Below are 17,990 nucleotides of genomic sequence, written 5' to 3'. Positions count from 1 at the left end.
TACATGTACTATAAATGCTAATGGGAGGAAGTTATTATTGCCAATTTTCTACAACCGTTATAATATTTGCACCTACATGTATCTAAGGGGCGCCATGGCCAAGTGGTTAAGGTCGTTGACTTCAAACCACTTGCCCCATCACCTCTGTGGGTTCGATTCCCAACAGGGACTTTGGATTCTTTCATGTGAGGAAGCTATCCAGCATGCTTATGGAATGTTGGTGGTTCTATTAAGGTGTTCGTTTGTGCCTACAATGATGCATGGAAGGGCACCTAGCTGAGTTTCTTTCTAAACCAGTAAAGCTGGAAATTAAGTCACCATATGACCTAAACTGTATTGGTGCAACATAAAGCCAAAAACAAACAAACATTATTCTAATATTTTAAAGGGACACAAATGGTAAAAGTGTCTGACTTGCACTGGGTTTATAGGAGCACTCCCACTTGAGATCCACCCTCATGTTTCTTTACGGGTAAACTGTTTTGTTAAGTCCAGGAAGTGAACTTATGATTGGTAAAGATAAGCCATTCAATGTTAGTGTATGTATGTTTGTATGTTTAATCTTAATTTATCAAACAAATAAACAATAAATGAGTAATATCAGCAGATCATTTGTTACTCCTATTAAAGTATACACCAGACATGACTGATACAGAAATAAATATGTAATTTTATTGCGATTTAATTGTCATATTTTAGATCAACACCTTTTGGCAGACATCATAACCTGCCACTACCTTGAATATGAAATATGCACAATACACTTGTCTGTATTTATTTTATGTAACAAGTCAAATATATACAACTGCAACTCTATAATAATTGTCACATTAGCCATGGCTAAGCTTTCCGGTCATTAAATTTACATAATTATTGTATTTGTACACAACGGTTTATTGTCACTGTCAGCCTTACTTGTCAATAAGGTTTTATTGAGTCATTCGCCTCTATACAAACATGCCTTAGATAGGAAGGATTAAGTCTCTGCCGCGTGCTGATCAAATATCTAGCAATACAACGTAACAGTCTGATTGATTGTTGTTTCTGTTTCATCCGAACAACATCAATACCTTATAACATATCCTTATTTGTCAATTTTACTGCCGAACAACACGTTTTATATACGCTAATGAGCTGGACGATGTTTTGATCACATTTTATTGCTGAATTCTGCTATAGAGCTGATTTTTTATCAATGTATTTTAGTTACCTTGAAATTTCCATATTGAGTTTTCTATGTGCGATGTCTTAAGGAATCTGGTTGTGACATATTGATATAGTGTATTTTTACAGTTTAATGTTACATGTAGAAATGTTGTGTGATATTATCTGATGGAGTGCTAATAACTAGAAGTGTTATGTACTTACAGTAAAAGTGGCATTCAGAAACATTGAGGACTATACTATATAATATTGTATAAAACATGGCATTATACCATTAATGATGCATGCCTATTAAGCATGTACTTGAAAAGCAGATTGGATAATTGAAGAATAAACAGCTACTGTATTCGCAGTTCTAACAAATGGAACATTTATGATAATTTTTTACATGCATACACACTAATGTTAAAATATTGAAAGAAAAAAGTTGGATTTTTTTGGATGTGAGTGGTGACGTCTTGGATTTAGTAAAGATGCAGCGAGCTTCAACGAGTAACAAAATTGACAGCAAGTTGCCAAGTTTTCATTCCTTTAATGATACATTGTGCAGGTAGTTATCTTTTCTTTCTCATATCTTTTCTTTCTCATATATTTTCTTTCTGGTATCTTTTCTTTCTTGTATCTTTTCTTTCTTGTATGTTTTCTTTCTCGTATATTTTACTACAGTACAGTCTCATATCAGCTTCATTTCTTTCAGGTTTAACTACATCATGATTTTCTTCCTTATTTGTTATATTTTTGAACTTCTTCGTGAGTCATGATAAAAATGTAAATGGTATAATGGCACAGAACCAATTGAAAATGTAAAAGTGTATAAAGAAAAGAAAGAAAAGAATTGAGTCTTGAGTTATTATGAAAATGTAAAATGTATATAGCAGAGAACCGAGTATAGACGTTGAGTTATGATGAACCTAGAAAATGTATTTAATACATGTAGCAGAGAACTCAGTCTTAAGTTATTATGGAACTATCATATGTAATGCAGAGAACCAAGTCTGTAGTTATTATAGAGCTATTAAATGTATAGAAGGGGAATGAGTCTTGAGTTATTAAGAAACTTTAAAGTGTATACAAGAGAACTGAGTCTTAGTTATTATGAAAATGTAAAATATTACTAGCAGAGAACCATTAAGTCTTGAGTTATAATGAAACTTTAGAATATATAGAAGAAAACCAAGTATCAAGTTATTAAATTGTAAGATGTTTAGCAAAGAATTGTGTCTTGAATTAATTATCATGATTATTAAATATTAAAATGTGTAACAGAGAATTGAGTTAAAATATTCAGTGAAAAGTTTTTTGTGCCCCCACTATAGACCTAGAGTCATGAAACCTTACAGGAATGTTGGTTCAGTGCTTCTTAGTAAAAATTTGCAATTTTCAACCTGTGTCGCACATAACTCAAAAAATATTTGACCTAGAGTCATGAAACCTTACAGGAATGTTCATCAGCATGGGTAGTTGTGCACCTTGGTATTTTCGTGTGGATATTATTAGTACTTAGAGTTATTGCCCTTGACTTAGTAAAAATTTGCAATTTTCAACTTGTGTCGCACGTAACTCAAAAAATATTTGACCTAGAGTCATGAAACCTTACAGGAATGTTGATCAGCATGTGTAGTTGTGCACCTGGGTATTTTTGTGTGGATATATTTAGTATTTTTAGAGTTATTGCCCTTGAATTAGTAAAAATTTCCAATTTTCAACTTGTGTCGCACGTAACTAAAAAAGTATTTGACCTAGAGTCATGAAACCTTACAGGAATGTTGCTCAGCATGTGTAGTTGTGCACCTGGGTATTTTCGTGTGGATATTTTTAGTATTTTTAGAGTTATTGCCCTTGACTTAGTAAAAATTTACAATATTCAACTTGTGTTGCACGTAACTCAAAAAGTATTTGACCTGTAGGCCTGAAAGTTTACAAGAATGTTGGTCAGCATGTGTACTTATGCACCTTGGGGTTTTCTTGTGGATTTATTCAGTATTTGTAGTATTTGCCCTTTACTTAATAAAAGATTTTTAGTTTTCAACTTGGGCACATGTAGCCAAAAAAAAATTTGACCTAGAGACATAAGATTGACAAATCGGTGGAGTGTGGGGGCACCCGTGTCCTATGGACACATTTCTAGTTTTTATATTAAATAGATGGTGATATAATTGTTTATAAGTTACAATTTACTGATTAAATTCAAATAAACAAAAAATGAATCATAAACACAATAACTGGGGAGATAATTCTCTTACTGAGGGAATTAAAAATACAGGATGACTGAATAGAATGTGCAGAATGGCGGGGAATAATTGATGCTCTAGTGAGCTATTTCATGCAAGATTCAGGGACAGCTGACATGATAAATTTGAATTTTCTCCCAGACTGTTACCTTTAATTGTTTTAAGTTGTTTTATTGCTTGTGTTCACTCATTCATTGGTTGTGTATAGATGGGTGAGAAAGATGATTTGAGCCGTGTCACGACAAAACCAACATAGTGCGTTTGCGACCAGCATTGATCCAGACCAGCCTGCGAATCCGCACAGTCTGATCAGGATCCATGCTGTAAATGGCTTGCCAACTCTATTTCAAGTAGAGAAGCTGATAGCGAACAGCATGGATCCTGATCAGACTGCGCGGATGCACAGGCTGGTCTGGATCCATGCTGGTCCCAAACGCACTATGTTGGTTTTGTCGTGACGCAACTCATTTCAAGTGTTACATGTTTAGCTGTTTAGTTCAGAGTGTTTTGAAAGCTTACCTTGATTATAGCACTAAAAGGAATATGGGAAACATATGTATAACATCCATACTTCATTATAACTCCATTAAAGACTGTTCATATTTTTATGATTTTAAATATAAATTAGTATCAGATCATGTTAACCTTGTAACAGCAGACTGTGTGTTGTATTTTGATATATTTTAGGTCTTTTATTTACAGTGGTTTGTAATGTACGGTTTCTGACATCACCTATCTTGCAGTATGTCTGAAAAAAATAGTTAAAACTGTCTGTGACAAAATAAAACCTGAAGAAAATATCATCAAATAAATGTTATGGATGTTTTCACTATAACAAGGCTTACCGCATAATTCACAGAACTTAGCTAATGATAGACACACCACTTCTCAACAGGAGATATATGATTATAGTTAGTTAAGTCATCAATGTAAATTCTGCAAAAAATACAGCTTGTTTTATTGTTCAGTTTCATCTATACACCTTGATATAATTGTTTTATTGTTCAGTTTCATCTGTACACCTTGATTTATTTGTTTTATTGTTCAGTTTCATCTATACACCTTGATGTATTTGTTTTATTGTTTAGTTTCATCTATATACCTTGATTTATTTGTTTTATTGTTCAGTTTCATCAATACACCTTGATGTATTTGTTTTATTGTTCAGTTTAATTTATACACCTTGATTTATTTGAACATAAGAGTTATGGCACTTCCTCTTGATAATTTGATAAACAAAGGGAGAAAAAGTAGAAGTTTAGTTGAGACAGAGAGATTTGAGCTTTATAAGGGGCCATAACTCTTCATAATTCAATTGAAGTGACTTAATATATCCTAATTCACTCCTTTAATGTTATATTTCCTTAGATGTTGCAATTGTTTTACATAAATACTGAGTCTACAGGGGGTTGCATTGTCTAACATGGCTTTTATCTAACAATCATCTATATTATTGCCAGAAAATCTGATATCCTTATAGATATATGTTTAAAGCTTGTATAACTCGTGTTGCTTTTAATCAACTGTACATCCATTGATGAAAATAATAGCTTTTATTTATAACACAGTTGCGTGATAGTGTATTGTTCAATGAACTGGAAAAAAAGAAATGTTCTTTTAATCGAAAACACAACATGTTATTTTCATCAATATGCGGGCCCAACATTTTATCGTAGCCAGTGTTAGGTGAGTCAACTATAACGGAGGATGACTCAAAAAAACTGATCAATATGAAAGATTTCCGGCACAGTATAAAACTTGTTGAATTATTCTATTTTATGTGAGAAAAAGCTCTTAGATTATCTGCTTTGTCCAGGAGATCTGTCAATAATTAAATATTTGACATCAACTTTTATTGCTCGAAATTGAGTTGTGATCAGAATATAAATGTACCAACACAAAATGTGCAGTATCAAATTATAGTTATGCCACAATATTAGCATATTAAATGCTCATTTTGATAAAAAAAAATGAATAAAAAAACAATGATTTGTGGCCAAGATTCTAAATAAAAAAAGTCCAACTTCAAAAGAGAGATATTTTGAATTTTTGCAATTGTTACGTTCTATGATTTATTTTCAAAGGATTTTTTGGGGGGGGGGGGGGGGGATGGGGTTGAGTCACTGGATAGTGGAAATGTTTTTTATTCGCTTAATTCTTTTCTTCACAACTAAAATAGATAAGGGGTTATGGTACTGCTATGTTGGTTTTCCCTGTCACTTGTAACCATGGCTTGCCTACCCTCAATGGAAAAGTGGAAGGTCGACTTTTGATTTTCCATACCCCTGGTAATTGTCTAACTTATGGAGACAGTCAGAAAGGTAAAACCCCATTAAAAGCATTGGAACTGCGGTGTGGAAAAGCAAAGGGGGCATACAAAAGCTGCAATTGCACTTAATGCCCTATTAAAAACAGTGTTGCTGTGAAGCAAAGGGTTGAGCAAATTTGTTGTACATTGTATTAACTTAAAATATACATTTAACTGTTGGTAAAAAGATTATCTTAAAAAGGTTGTTTCTTACATTTAAAGTTTATAAGTACGTTTTTAGCTCGACTTTTCTATGAAAAGGGGAGCTATCCTACTCGCCCCGGCGTCGGCGTCGGCGTTAGCGTTGGCGTCACACCTTGGTTAAGTTTTTCGTACCACCCCACTTTATTTCAGAAGTATTACAAGTATGGCTTTGAAACTTACCATACTTGTTCACCATCATAACCTCCATCTACAGACAAGAGTACATAACTCTGTCAAGGTTTTTGACAGAATTATGGCCCTTTTTTGACTTAGAAAGTGTATTGAGCTTGGTTAAGTTTTTTGTACCACCTCACTTTATTTCAAATCCATTGGAGGTATTGCTTTGAAACTGACCATACTTGTTTACCATCACGACCTTCATCAACAGACAAGAGGACATAACTCTGTCAAGGTTTTTGACAGAATTATGCCCCTTTTTGACTTAGAAAATACATTGAATATGGGTAAAATCCACTTATTGCCTTAACCCTTTGAGATATTGCTTTGAAACTTTTAATGCTATTTCACATCATTACCCCCATCTGTACGCAAGAGAAGGTAACTCTGTCAAGGATTTGTTTTAAAAATTAAGGCCTTTTATCGACTTAGAATCTTGGTTAAGTTTTTAGTACCAGTCCACTTTTTGACTGAACTGTTTGAGATATTAATTTGAAAGTTGGAATACTTGTTTACAATCATGATTCCCAAACATGTCCAGGAGAAGGTAATTCTGTCAAAGATTTTATTTGAATTATGGCCCTTAACTGTCAATGTTTTGTATTATAGGCAAGCACTAAAAAAGTCGAGCGCGCTGTCTTACGGACAGCTCTTGTTACAAAATAAAATTGGTCAGGCATGGCACAGCCGCGCAACCAATTTAAATTTGTAAAAATGTACTAATTAATTTTAACCAGCTTAGTGTTTTAAATTATTTTTACAAACAGTCGATTTACTTGACTGATTAACAGTTTGCCGATTTACCGAAGTAAATGTGTTACGATTCATTTGAAATACTGCAATCCTATAGGACAAAAAATAATTTCAAACACTAAGGGTAATTATGATTTAATGACAATGATAAATCCAGTGCAATTATTATAACCAGTATATTTACTGAAACAGCTGCAAAATGTCAAAGATTAATCTGTGCACAAAAATCAATGAATTTTACATTTGCATGTTAAATTTGCATAATTAGGAGAATAAGAGATCCTGTAATTACGGTCTATTAAAATATTCCAATCCATATAATTCTTATGATGTCTATTTTCTCTTCAATCTATATCACTTTAATCAATGTTTTGAAAATATTCAACATTGATTTTATAAAAGAACACACACAAAAAACTTAAAATAATTTAAAAAAAACCTATATCTTTTAGGTCACATGGTATTTTTCGTTTTTACAGTCTCACAAATGTCTTCACAAGTGACTGATGTTATTTATGCTTCGTTTAGATTTAAATAAAAAAGCCACCCACCAGAAGACATAGTATTTTCTTTGATATTATTTCTGCCGATAATCACTTTCAAGAAACAAAAAACAAAAAAAAAACCCACCAGATCTTGAAAAAATCTTACAAAATGATAAGTACAAATGTAACACTATTGGTTGAATTAGGATCAATAATGGATTAATAATCCCGACCCCAAAAAATTGAAATTTATAACTTTTACTGTTCCCAGGAGTGTATAGTTATATGAACTCATATTTAAAGTTGTTTATTGGTGAACACAATTTAGCTCAAGTTTAATCTTGATTTTGGAAAGCAAACAAATAAACTATTGACAGATTTAAACCATTCACTGTATGTGAAATGTGGGCACAATTTCCTTTCCACTCACATATTTTTGTGTGTTTTTTTCACATTGTAACGCAAACTGCAGTCATCCTTGTTCATGGATCATACCAAAACAAATTGTGCCACTTAGTACACAATAAGTGTCATAAACTTATTCAATGATGAAAACTGCTGATTCAGTTACGGAAGGGTTACTTAAAGTACAATTATTCATAAAACTGATTGTTGTAATTTAGTTTTATGGAGGGAAAAAAATCAGTCACAAAGCATTTTCAGCTGAAAAGTAGTTTGTTATGTTCATATGACACTTTGTGAAAAGGTTGACACATTATTACATAGCAGTTTTTCAATGAAATTATACAAAAAGTCATCAATGGTTGTTCTCATAAGTTCAGAAGTTATGGTATCCTTACAGTAAATGTCAGATATGATAAATCACCAATATCTTAATTTGAAAATAAAGTATTGTACAGATATCTGATCATGCTTTTGTTGGTTTTGTTTGAAAGTGATACATTTTATATCAATGGCTTAATGGCAAACAGGCAGCCAGTTACACTATTAGTAATATCGCCTGTAAGCTGTACTTAAGTACTGTTCTGTCATGTGCTGTACCAGTTTTGACTTGTCATGTGCTGTACCAGCGGTGACCTGTCATGTGCTGTACCAGCGGTGACCTGTCATGTGCTGTACCAGCGGTGACCTGTCATGTGCTGTACCAGCGGTGACCTGTCATGTGCTGTACCAGTGTTGACCAGTCATGTGCTGTACTAGTGTTGGCCTGTTATGTGCTGTTCCAGTGGTGACCTGTCATGTGCTGTATATGTACCTACACTGTCCTGTCATGTGCTATACAAATGCACTGACCTGTCATGTGTCACATCTGTACTGAGCTGTCATGTGTTATACAGTCATGCCAGGTACTTAATCTGCACTGACCTGTCATGTTGTATCCTTGTACTGGTTTTTCATGTGCTGTACCTTGACTGACCTGTCATGTGTTGTACTTTCACTGGCCAGTTAAGTGCTGTACTGTACCTGTGCTGACCTGCCATGTGCTGTACCAGTACTGGTTTTTCATGTGCTGTACCAGTACTCACCTGTCATGTGTTGTACCAGTACTGACCTTTCTTGTGATGTACCAGTACTGACCAGTCATGTGCTATACCAGTACTGACCTGTCATATTTTGCACCAGTACTGACCTGTCATGTGGTGTTTCAGTACTGACCTATCATGTGCTGTAACAGTACTGACCTGTCATATGTTGTTCCAGTACTGACCTGTCATGTGCTTTACCAGTGCTTACCTGGCTTGTGTTTCACCAGTACTGACCTGTCATGTGTTGTACCAGTATTGACTTGTCATGTGTTGTACCAGTACTGACCTATCATGTGTTGTATCAGTACTGACCTGTCAGGTGCTGTACCAGTACTGACCTGTCATTTGTTGTTTCAGTACTGGCCTGTCATGTGCTGTATCAGTACTGACCTGTCATGTGATGTACCAGAACTGACCTGCCATGTGTTGTACCAGTATTGACCTGTCATGTGTTGTATTAGTACTGACCAGCCATATGCTGTACCAGTACTGACCTGTCATGTGCTGTACCAGTATTGACCAGTTATGTGCTGTGCCAGTATTGACCTGTGAATTGTTGTACCAGTACTGACCTGTCATGTACTGTACCAGTATTGACCTGTCATGTGCTGTACCAGTACTGACCAGTTATGTGCTGTGCCAGTATTGACCTGTCATGTGCTGTACCAGTACTGACCAGTTATGTGCTGTGCCAGTATTGACCTGTTAATTTTTGTACCAGTATTGACATGTCATGTGCTGAACCAGTACTGACCAGTTATGTGCTGTGCCAGTATTGACCTGTTAATTGTTGTGCCAGGACTGACCTGTCATGTGCTGTACCAGTACTGACATGTCATGTGCTGTGCCAGTATTGACCTGTTAATTGTTGTACCAGTATTGACATGTCATGTGCTGTACCAGTATTGACATGTCATGTGCTGTGCCAGTATTGACCTGTTAATTGTTGTAACCAGTACTGACCTGTCATGTACTGTACCAGTATTGACATGTCATGTGCTGTACCAGTATTGACATGTCATGTGCTGTGCCAGTATTGACCTGTTAATTGTTGTACCAGTATTGACATGTCATGTGCTGTACCAGTATTGACATGTCATGTGCTGTGCCAGTATTGACCTGTTAATTGTTGTACCAGTATTGACATGTCATGTGCTGTACCACTATTGACCTGTTCTCTACAAGCTCTAAGTGCTTGCATCTACATATCAATCTTAGAGTAAATTGGCCTACACTTCTGTCAGACTCAAATCTAGATTTGATTTTCTAATGAGTGTATAAGTCTTCATAAAGAATAAGAGGGTTGGCTAGCCTGGTATGACAAGACAGTGACACTCAGGTCCTAAATAACAAAGACTAGCACAAGACCATTGTGAGATGACAATTTAAATCAATGGAGAAGCATGCATCAGTTTAGTTTGTGGCTGGCTGTCACCTGTTAAAGGAAATATTCCAGTAACATCTGACACTCAGGTATGAAAAGGTTTCATAATCAATAACTGAATATAACATCTGTGTTTAATTGATTAAACAATGTTCAAGAGACAGCTTGAAGACTAGCAGAGAGAAATAAAGGTTAAAACATCAAGACAAAGGTCACAGTTCCAGGGGCCTGCTTATTGCCAGGTAAAACCAAAGTCTTTCTGTCTAGTTAGTAGTTCTTTCATACCTTTATAAAAGAAGAAAAAAACAACCAAATTTTTTCAAAAGAATATTGTGCAGTTGACTGTTAATTTTGATTTTCAAGGGATGCTAGAAATTAACAGTAAATAGCAGTTCGCTATTTTAAAACAATTCAGTAGTCCAAAAAGGGTCGACATATTAATGAAGTTACAAACGTAATTATTACCAAGTATTCTGTTCCTCAAAAGTTATTGTTATCTAAAATCAATGATGCTAATTTTTAAAACGTTTATGCCTTTTAAAACCTTTGCAAATTATTTTAGAATCAGCCTAATGATGAACAAGTTTTACAAAATGATGCTTGAAAGATTTTAATTTTTTTTTATGTCGTTCATGCTTCAAGTGTTTTTTTTTTAGGGAATTAAATTATAATGAATTATAAAATAATTGTAGGGAAAGTTGAATTATGACATGCATGTTGTATTGAGGTAGTGTTGTTGTAGAGATTATTTGTAACTGTGATTTGAAGTTGTGACATGTTTTATGGCTCTGTTAACAGCTGTCTAACAGTAAAACTTGATCAGTCGGATATACCATGGTTCATTTGGTAGCTTAAGTTCATTGAGCGTGGAGTGAAATAATATTAAATATGTTGTTAATGTTAACTTGCTATTTTTAAAAGTACAGCAAATTGAAATTATAAAAAAAAATATTGTGTAGTTCATGAGAAAATCTATTATTTGATATTTAAATGGGAAATACAACATAAATGATAATGCTGATAAAACAGAAAAACATGACTTGTATTTGATTGGAAAAAATTATGAATTGAAGTGGAGGTTTTGTGATAATAGAGTAAAACTGTGTAATAAAGATGCCACATGGAGTTAGAACATGTACGACTGTTTAATTTTGATATGTTTAAGGCTTGGTGATACTTACTTCAAGCTCAGTATTTTTTTCCTCCCAGTGACATTTTCTAATTTGCTCACTGCGGGAGCCCTGCGGAACATTTCACTTGGCAGCTTCAGAAACACTTATGAGATGTTATGAATTGGTTGTTTATTAGGATAGACTCCGGAGAAACCAATAGTTTTTTTTAACTCGCTGAGATTTTTGAAAGTTTTTATTTTGTGATGAAAGGGATAGCCTTTTTCAAAATGATTGTTTTTCAGATAAGATTTTAATCTCTGTTATTTTATTGATTATTAAGTTTTAAAGTTGGTGACATTTTAATTTTGTTGTTGGGACTTTGCTTACGAGATCTCAGAGATCGCTGGAAACAGTTGCTTCTATTTTATCTGCTCACATCAGCGTACAGTGTGATTAAATAACGGAAACTGAGAGTTACAGTGGCAGAAAATAGAAAATATAATGTAAACCTTTAAGCAATAGCTTTTCTAGATTCTTAGACTAATTGTAGAAAACAAGTGCTTCAGTGAAAATGCTTTACAAAATGGACAACTTGACTTGAATATAATATTGTTTAATAACGATTGGCAAACATTTTCATAGATGTTTTTCATGTAGTTAAAAATTGAAGAAAGAAAAACATTAATTATTTTTCGGAGGTTGTTATTTTTTTATAACAATATGGTGATTAATTCTTTGCAAAAAGCTGTTTTCCGCATGAATTAGTTCAGTTATTACTTATTCAAAAATAACCTGTTCATTAGAAGTAGATTGTAATTTAATTGATTGTGAACAGGGGAGAAAATAATCTATGACTTCTGACAAAAAATATAGTGAAAATAATGGAGAAAACAAAGATTGTTTCCAGTATAGAGGAAAGAAATTATTTTACATAATTGAAGTGTTGTTATACTGTATTACAGAAAAGGGAAAAAGTAATTTTGAAATAAATGAAAGCAAGGTGTGATAGTCAAAAAGTCTGGTGTTAATAATTGCAAAATTGTATTTATGTGTAAGACTAAATAAGTTGTATTTTCTTGTTATATATAAAATAAATTTTGTTAGTTTGGTGTTGACAGACTGCAGGGAAATATAATGTTTTGACTAGTTTTACCAGTTTTAGTATATTAACTTGGGAAGGATATTATATTGTGAATGGTGCTAGATTCAGTGTTTTCATGTGCTCGGATATCTCGTGCAGTAAACTCAATGAGGCTGTGGAAGAAGAAGAAAATGTCTCAGTCATATTGCAGGTAAAATTTTATCAAATTATCAAAAGTATTAAACTGGAAATAAGTGTAAATTTTCACCTAAAGTAATTTTTTTTTAAAGCTGATTTCATAGTTTCCTATTCTGTTTTATTAATATAAATTTGAAGAGATCTTTAAATTGCCTAGTAATTAAGTGACAATTTCATAAACCCATAAACACAATTATTTAAAATGTCATATTATGTCTCCATTTTAATACTCAAGCTTCTTCAGTTGGAAAAAATTTAATTTCTGCCAATTTTAACTTTTAATTTATTTTTGAATTTCAAGTTAGGACAATAGAAGTTTAATATTTGCAGAAAGATATATTATTTATCTCAGATTATTTGCCACATACAATTAGTTAGTAAAATAAAATAAAAATATTTATAAAAATAGTTACTTGGCTCAATTAATTCATGAATTGTCAAAAAAAGGGACTGGAGTTTTTAGCATAATTGGATGATAAAAAATTGCATCAACTAGAATATTTTGCTGCATGATTTAAAATTAAAGGATCATATTTAAAACATTTTGTATTCTCATTGAAATTAAGATCTGGACCCGACATTAACGATGCTTCTTTAGCAATTAGCTACAGAAGATGGTAATTTTGTAATTTTACACCATATGTCATACAGCTTATTCAAATGCATTTTGTATGTTATCATACAAATCAGAGGTATATTTCTCTTGTTTGAAAGAGACATAAAATCAAGCATTTAATCCCATCCGAGTTGTTTAAATGCATGTTTTTTCAGTCATTGTACTTATACATCGCGACATGTGCTGTTTGTTGTTTTTTTTCCTCAATAAAATTTGCTCAGTAGGAAATGTTAAAAGTTTAATCCGTTTGGATTTTGTGAGATTATAACAGGCTTTTCCTTTGATCTCAGCTTATATATGAATAGAATTATGGGTTAGATTAACTTTATTTACATTTTGTCTTTGTTTACTTGTGTCATACTAGTAAATAGTGTTTCTACTATTGAATTATTCTGTATAAGTGACTATATAAAACTATTGAGGATTAGAGTATAATAATTTGTACTATTTCTATATATATTACCTCTTAACATAGTTTAATGATGACAATATTTGAATTATATTATATACTTAATACACTTATCCTGTCTGATTGTCTACACTTAATATATAGTAAATACTTATTTACGTTTAGAATAAAGACAAAGAACTTTTTTACGTTAAGCATTGAGACAATGGTTTATGTTGGATTATAATATCAATTATGTTCTGTTTTAGTGGCCTAATTCTTTTCTGTTTTTTTATGGTGACATTATGTTTTATCATAATAAAGTTTATATGGATATTGAAAAGATAGCAATATCAAGCTCCCTACCAGAGGCAATGGAATATAGTCCTTGTCCATCTGTCTTAAACTCAGAACCCAAAATGTCTGTTCAGAGTTAACCTTAGCTCCTATCATGTCTTTATGTGCTGAATTTTTTCACTTTTTCATATGTAATTGTTTAATTCTACTAATGCATATGATATGCCTTGAAGAAGTCAAATATCTGTGGGTAACAATTATAACTTGATGCTATGTATGTATAGGCATAAAAAAAAACCTTAAAAAATATGTACAAAGTAATCATTTTCATAAAAAAAACCATCATTTATGGCATTTTGTAGACAACACTAAAAATAAAATAACTTGAGCGTGTTTCATAGAATTATTATTTTATTACTCATTATCTTTGTTTCAAATGAGCACAAATCCTTTGGCTAAGCCAGAAAAATACCAATAAAACTTAAAAGATCGATCAATAGATATATTTTTCAAATTTCTTCAATGTCAAGTACTTTGATTCACTGGTATTTCTGTGTAATGTAAAGCATTGAAGTGTTATGAACTAGTTAGTACTGACAGCTGTAGGTGTATATATATAATATAAGTTACTTGAGTTCATTGATTACATATTATCAGAGTTATAGCCCCTTTTTATACTTTTAAAAACGTACACAAGGACACTAACATTACTATTGTGTGATACTTTCATGAATTATCATAAAAAAGTATATGCATAATAATATATCAGTCTTGATGAAATACATATGCAGTTTCTTGAATACATTATATTTATATAATCTGTAATATCTTCTGTTATATTATTAAATTCAAGATATATAAGGCTTTTGACCTGCCCTATGTAAGATCTTCAAGTCTTTAATTGGTCTTTCATACAAGTGATTAAGATGTTTCATTAAAAATTTTGTGTGCAACAGTATGATTTGATTGGGTCGTTTGTTCTCCACCACTATTTTGTGAGGAGAAGTTGACAGTTACATGCATGGAAATGAGATGTTAGTGAATTTAGTGAGTAACTGTCAGCCAGTGTATGATTGAAGTACTGGCAAAGTGGCTCTTTAAACTCATTATAAATAAAAATAAATCTGTTATATAGCCCAAATCATTCAGAAAACTGAACACCATCATTCTTGTTAAGAATTATTTAAATATTACATATAAAACAAACTGCCTTAATCATAGAGCAAAATAAATACATGTATAAGAACTCTCACAATAAAAGAACATCCCTACAAACTGCTGCAATTTACATCAGCAACAAAATGTTCCATCTCCAAGGAGCACCTTTCATTTATATTTTTATTAGAATATGTAGCATGTAATTACTTTTTAAATTCATAATGTCTTGTTCAGTCATTAAATCATTATTGAAGTAAGTGAAAATGCCAGACTGTAGGGCTAATCAACTTGGCTTATGTTAATAATAATATTTGTAATGGATTTTAGTGGCTCCTTGTACAGTGTTAAGATTGAATTTGGCCTTCTGTAGCTGTCTAGATTTAAAATGCTTCCAAACAGAATTGTCATGTAGATACATGAAGATTCATTAGTTTAATTATACAGGATTTATTTTAATTTGATTATGTAGGAAGTTATAAGTTTATAGACACACTTTCAAATCCCTATCTGGAATCAACCAGTGTAAAATTTAATGAGCAATAGGTGTATGAAGTTTCAAACAAGTTTGAACCCTCTGGACTAGTGATCCTTATAGTGTGCTGTGGTAACCACTTGGTAATGCTGCCACATTGACATGACAGGCTGATCATAGCCCATTAATGTTGGGGGACCCAGTGAATAACATCTAGTGTAAGGGTCATTGGTATGACCTTTTTTTTAATTAACCCTACCAGTAAAACCACCTGCATACAAGGTTTCACACCAACAACTACTTACCTGATGGATTGTTTGAATAGTTGAGATTAGTGATAAGCTTGGAAATTTTCTTTGAATTGTGGGAGTATAAACAATCTGATGACATTCAGTGTAGCTGTCACTCAAATTAAATGTAAAATGAGTTATATATTTTAATGGACAAGTTTCCTAAATAATGATTTAAGTACTGTTTCAACTATCATGACAAAGAATAATTTGCAATATGATAGCATGTCTTGGATATTTAAATTGTAAACAGTATTTAACTATGTCTATATTTAATAGTCTAGAGTTGCAGAAGTGGAAAATAAAACTGATTGTAATTTAGAACTCCCAACTTCATTACATTTCAAAATAGTGTTTACATTTTCAAATATTATTTCTTAATTGCATTTTAAGAGGGAAATAAAAATCTAAGATTAAGTGCTTTATTTATCAAAGTTGAAAGATACAATAAATCTCTGCTTCTTATTTTTGTAATGGAACTCCAGACTGGAGATATCAGACACCCCTGATGTTTTGAATGCAAACAAAACTGGAGAAAAAGTGAAATAGGTGATTATTAACTGATAAGAATCTGTTGTTTGAAGTTTGATGGAGATCAGCTGACTGCCATTGATCAACTAATGCTGATAACAATCGCTCCATTATACCTGCGTTTGATTGTATTAATTGTTTACCAACACAACTTAATTAACATTTGTAAATATATTGAATTTTTTCACCAATAAAAATTTTTCTTATAGAAATGTAAATTAAAAGTGCTAAAGGGCAGTTGTGACATTGATTTGTGGGTTAAAGGGAGGTAATACACATTGATTTTTGTGTTTAAAGGGAGGTAATAATACAAATTTATTACAGCACTGTGTCCTGAAAAAGAAATTTTTTATTGATATAATTGGTTACCTTCAAAATGATAGCTCTATGCAGTTCTTGCATATATTGAATATTAGTGCCTTTTTGTAGCTTTTGAATAATTTAATAGTTAATGATAAATCAGACTACAAACAAATAAAAGGTCATGTAATAGATAAGAGAAATGATGACTCAGTTTGTTATCTAAACAATCTCAATACATGGCTTTAATTTATGCTTAAATGTAGCTTAGAAACCTTTACAAATAAATATACAAAAATTCTTCATAGCCATGCAGTTTGACGCCTAAATAAATCATATATGAATACTGTAAAAAAAAGAAGAGATAAAGTAAAAATTTTGATGCAAGTACAAGTTACATAAAAAAATGCAAGCTTCGTAATTATCATATATAAAAAAAAACAATTATTAAATCAGATAAAACATAGTTATTCATTTGACAAAATATCATCACATTTCATATAGATAAGGGGAAAAAAGTGCAATACAAATTGACACAGACATTGTATAGTATAAAGGTTATACGAGACAAAGGCAATGAAGTCTGATCTTTAAACAATGATGGGAGAAAGAAAAAAGCAACTCTTATTGTTACAGTCTCTTAATATCATAGTATATGTAATCCTCCTTATGTATGACCTTGACAGATATATTCTTTTAAAGCAAATAAAACTATTGTCACAAGCTTTAAGTATCTAAGATTCTGTTCATCATTTAACAAGGGAACTTATATTATAGAGGATAGTGGTGCACTAAAATTGGATGTATCATAAAATACAGATATTAAATTTTAACAAACAGCGGTGAGCTTACTTTTATATGCTCTCAAAGCAATTAAACTTCAATTAATAAGGGCTTAGAGTTTATTTTTAGATCTGAAGCTATTTTAGAAAATGCATAATGAAATAGTTGAAGTGTTAAGAAAATTGTTAAGATTTTGCATCACCAAAAATTTTGTTATAGTGACATTTTCTTTAGATGTTAAATTAACAAAATTATTCCTTCAAATTTATTATGTTTGCACTATTTTTTTTCCTTCAGGGAAAAATTGTCCATATTTCAAGAATGTAATTTTATTGTAGACAGATATTATCCATTAGGATGAAGTTGTCAAATTTTCATGGGACAAAATGAAATTAATTTATGAGAAAATGAAGGCATGGTTTGTAGAGATAAGACTGACATTATCAGGGTGTCAAGCTGAGCTCATGCTAGCATTCTACTTTTATGTCATGGTGAATTACAGAAAATTAATGCTCATATTGTGATCTTGTGCAGAAAATGGCAGTAAAATAATTTATAAACAAGTCAAATA

General features: G+C 32.1%; 1 protein-coding gene across 10 annotated transcripts in view; it reads left to right on the top strand.

Annotated features, from left to right (window-relative positions):
- The window catches only part of LOC132748579 (kelch-like protein 5), an 89,247-nt gene that overhangs the window by 38,653 nt on the left and 32,604 nt on the right, over positions 1–17,990 (top strand). Inside the window, exon 1 of one of the 10 annotated variants that reach the window (XM_060738192.1) lies at positions 1,572–1,714. The exons of 6 other annotated variants lie outside the window; for them this stretch is intronic. In XM_060738192.1, the coding sequence (XP_060594175.1) occupies positions 1,638–1,714 (77 nt within the window). In that variant the 5' untranslated portion in view covers positions 1,572–1,637. Of the gene's footprint in view, positions 1–1,571; positions 1,715–11,183; positions 12,598–13,368; positions 13,514–17,355; positions 17,479–17,990 lie in introns of those variants that run through there. 3 more of the 10 variants (XM_060738191.1, XM_060738200.1, XM_060738194.1) reach the window with 3 other exon arrangements.

Source organism: Ruditapes philippinarum, unplaced genomic scaffold (genome assembly GCF_026571515.1).
Source record: "Ruditapes philippinarum isolate M1 unplaced genomic scaffold, ASM2657151v2 ctg1019_1_1_1_1, whole genome shotgun sequence".
Taxonomy (NCBI): domain Eukaryota; kingdom Metazoa; phylum Mollusca; class Bivalvia; order Venerida; family Veneridae; genus Ruditapes; species Ruditapes philippinarum.
Note: the sequence above shows the minus strand (reverse complement) of the source record. Positions and strands in the feature narration are given on the sequence as shown.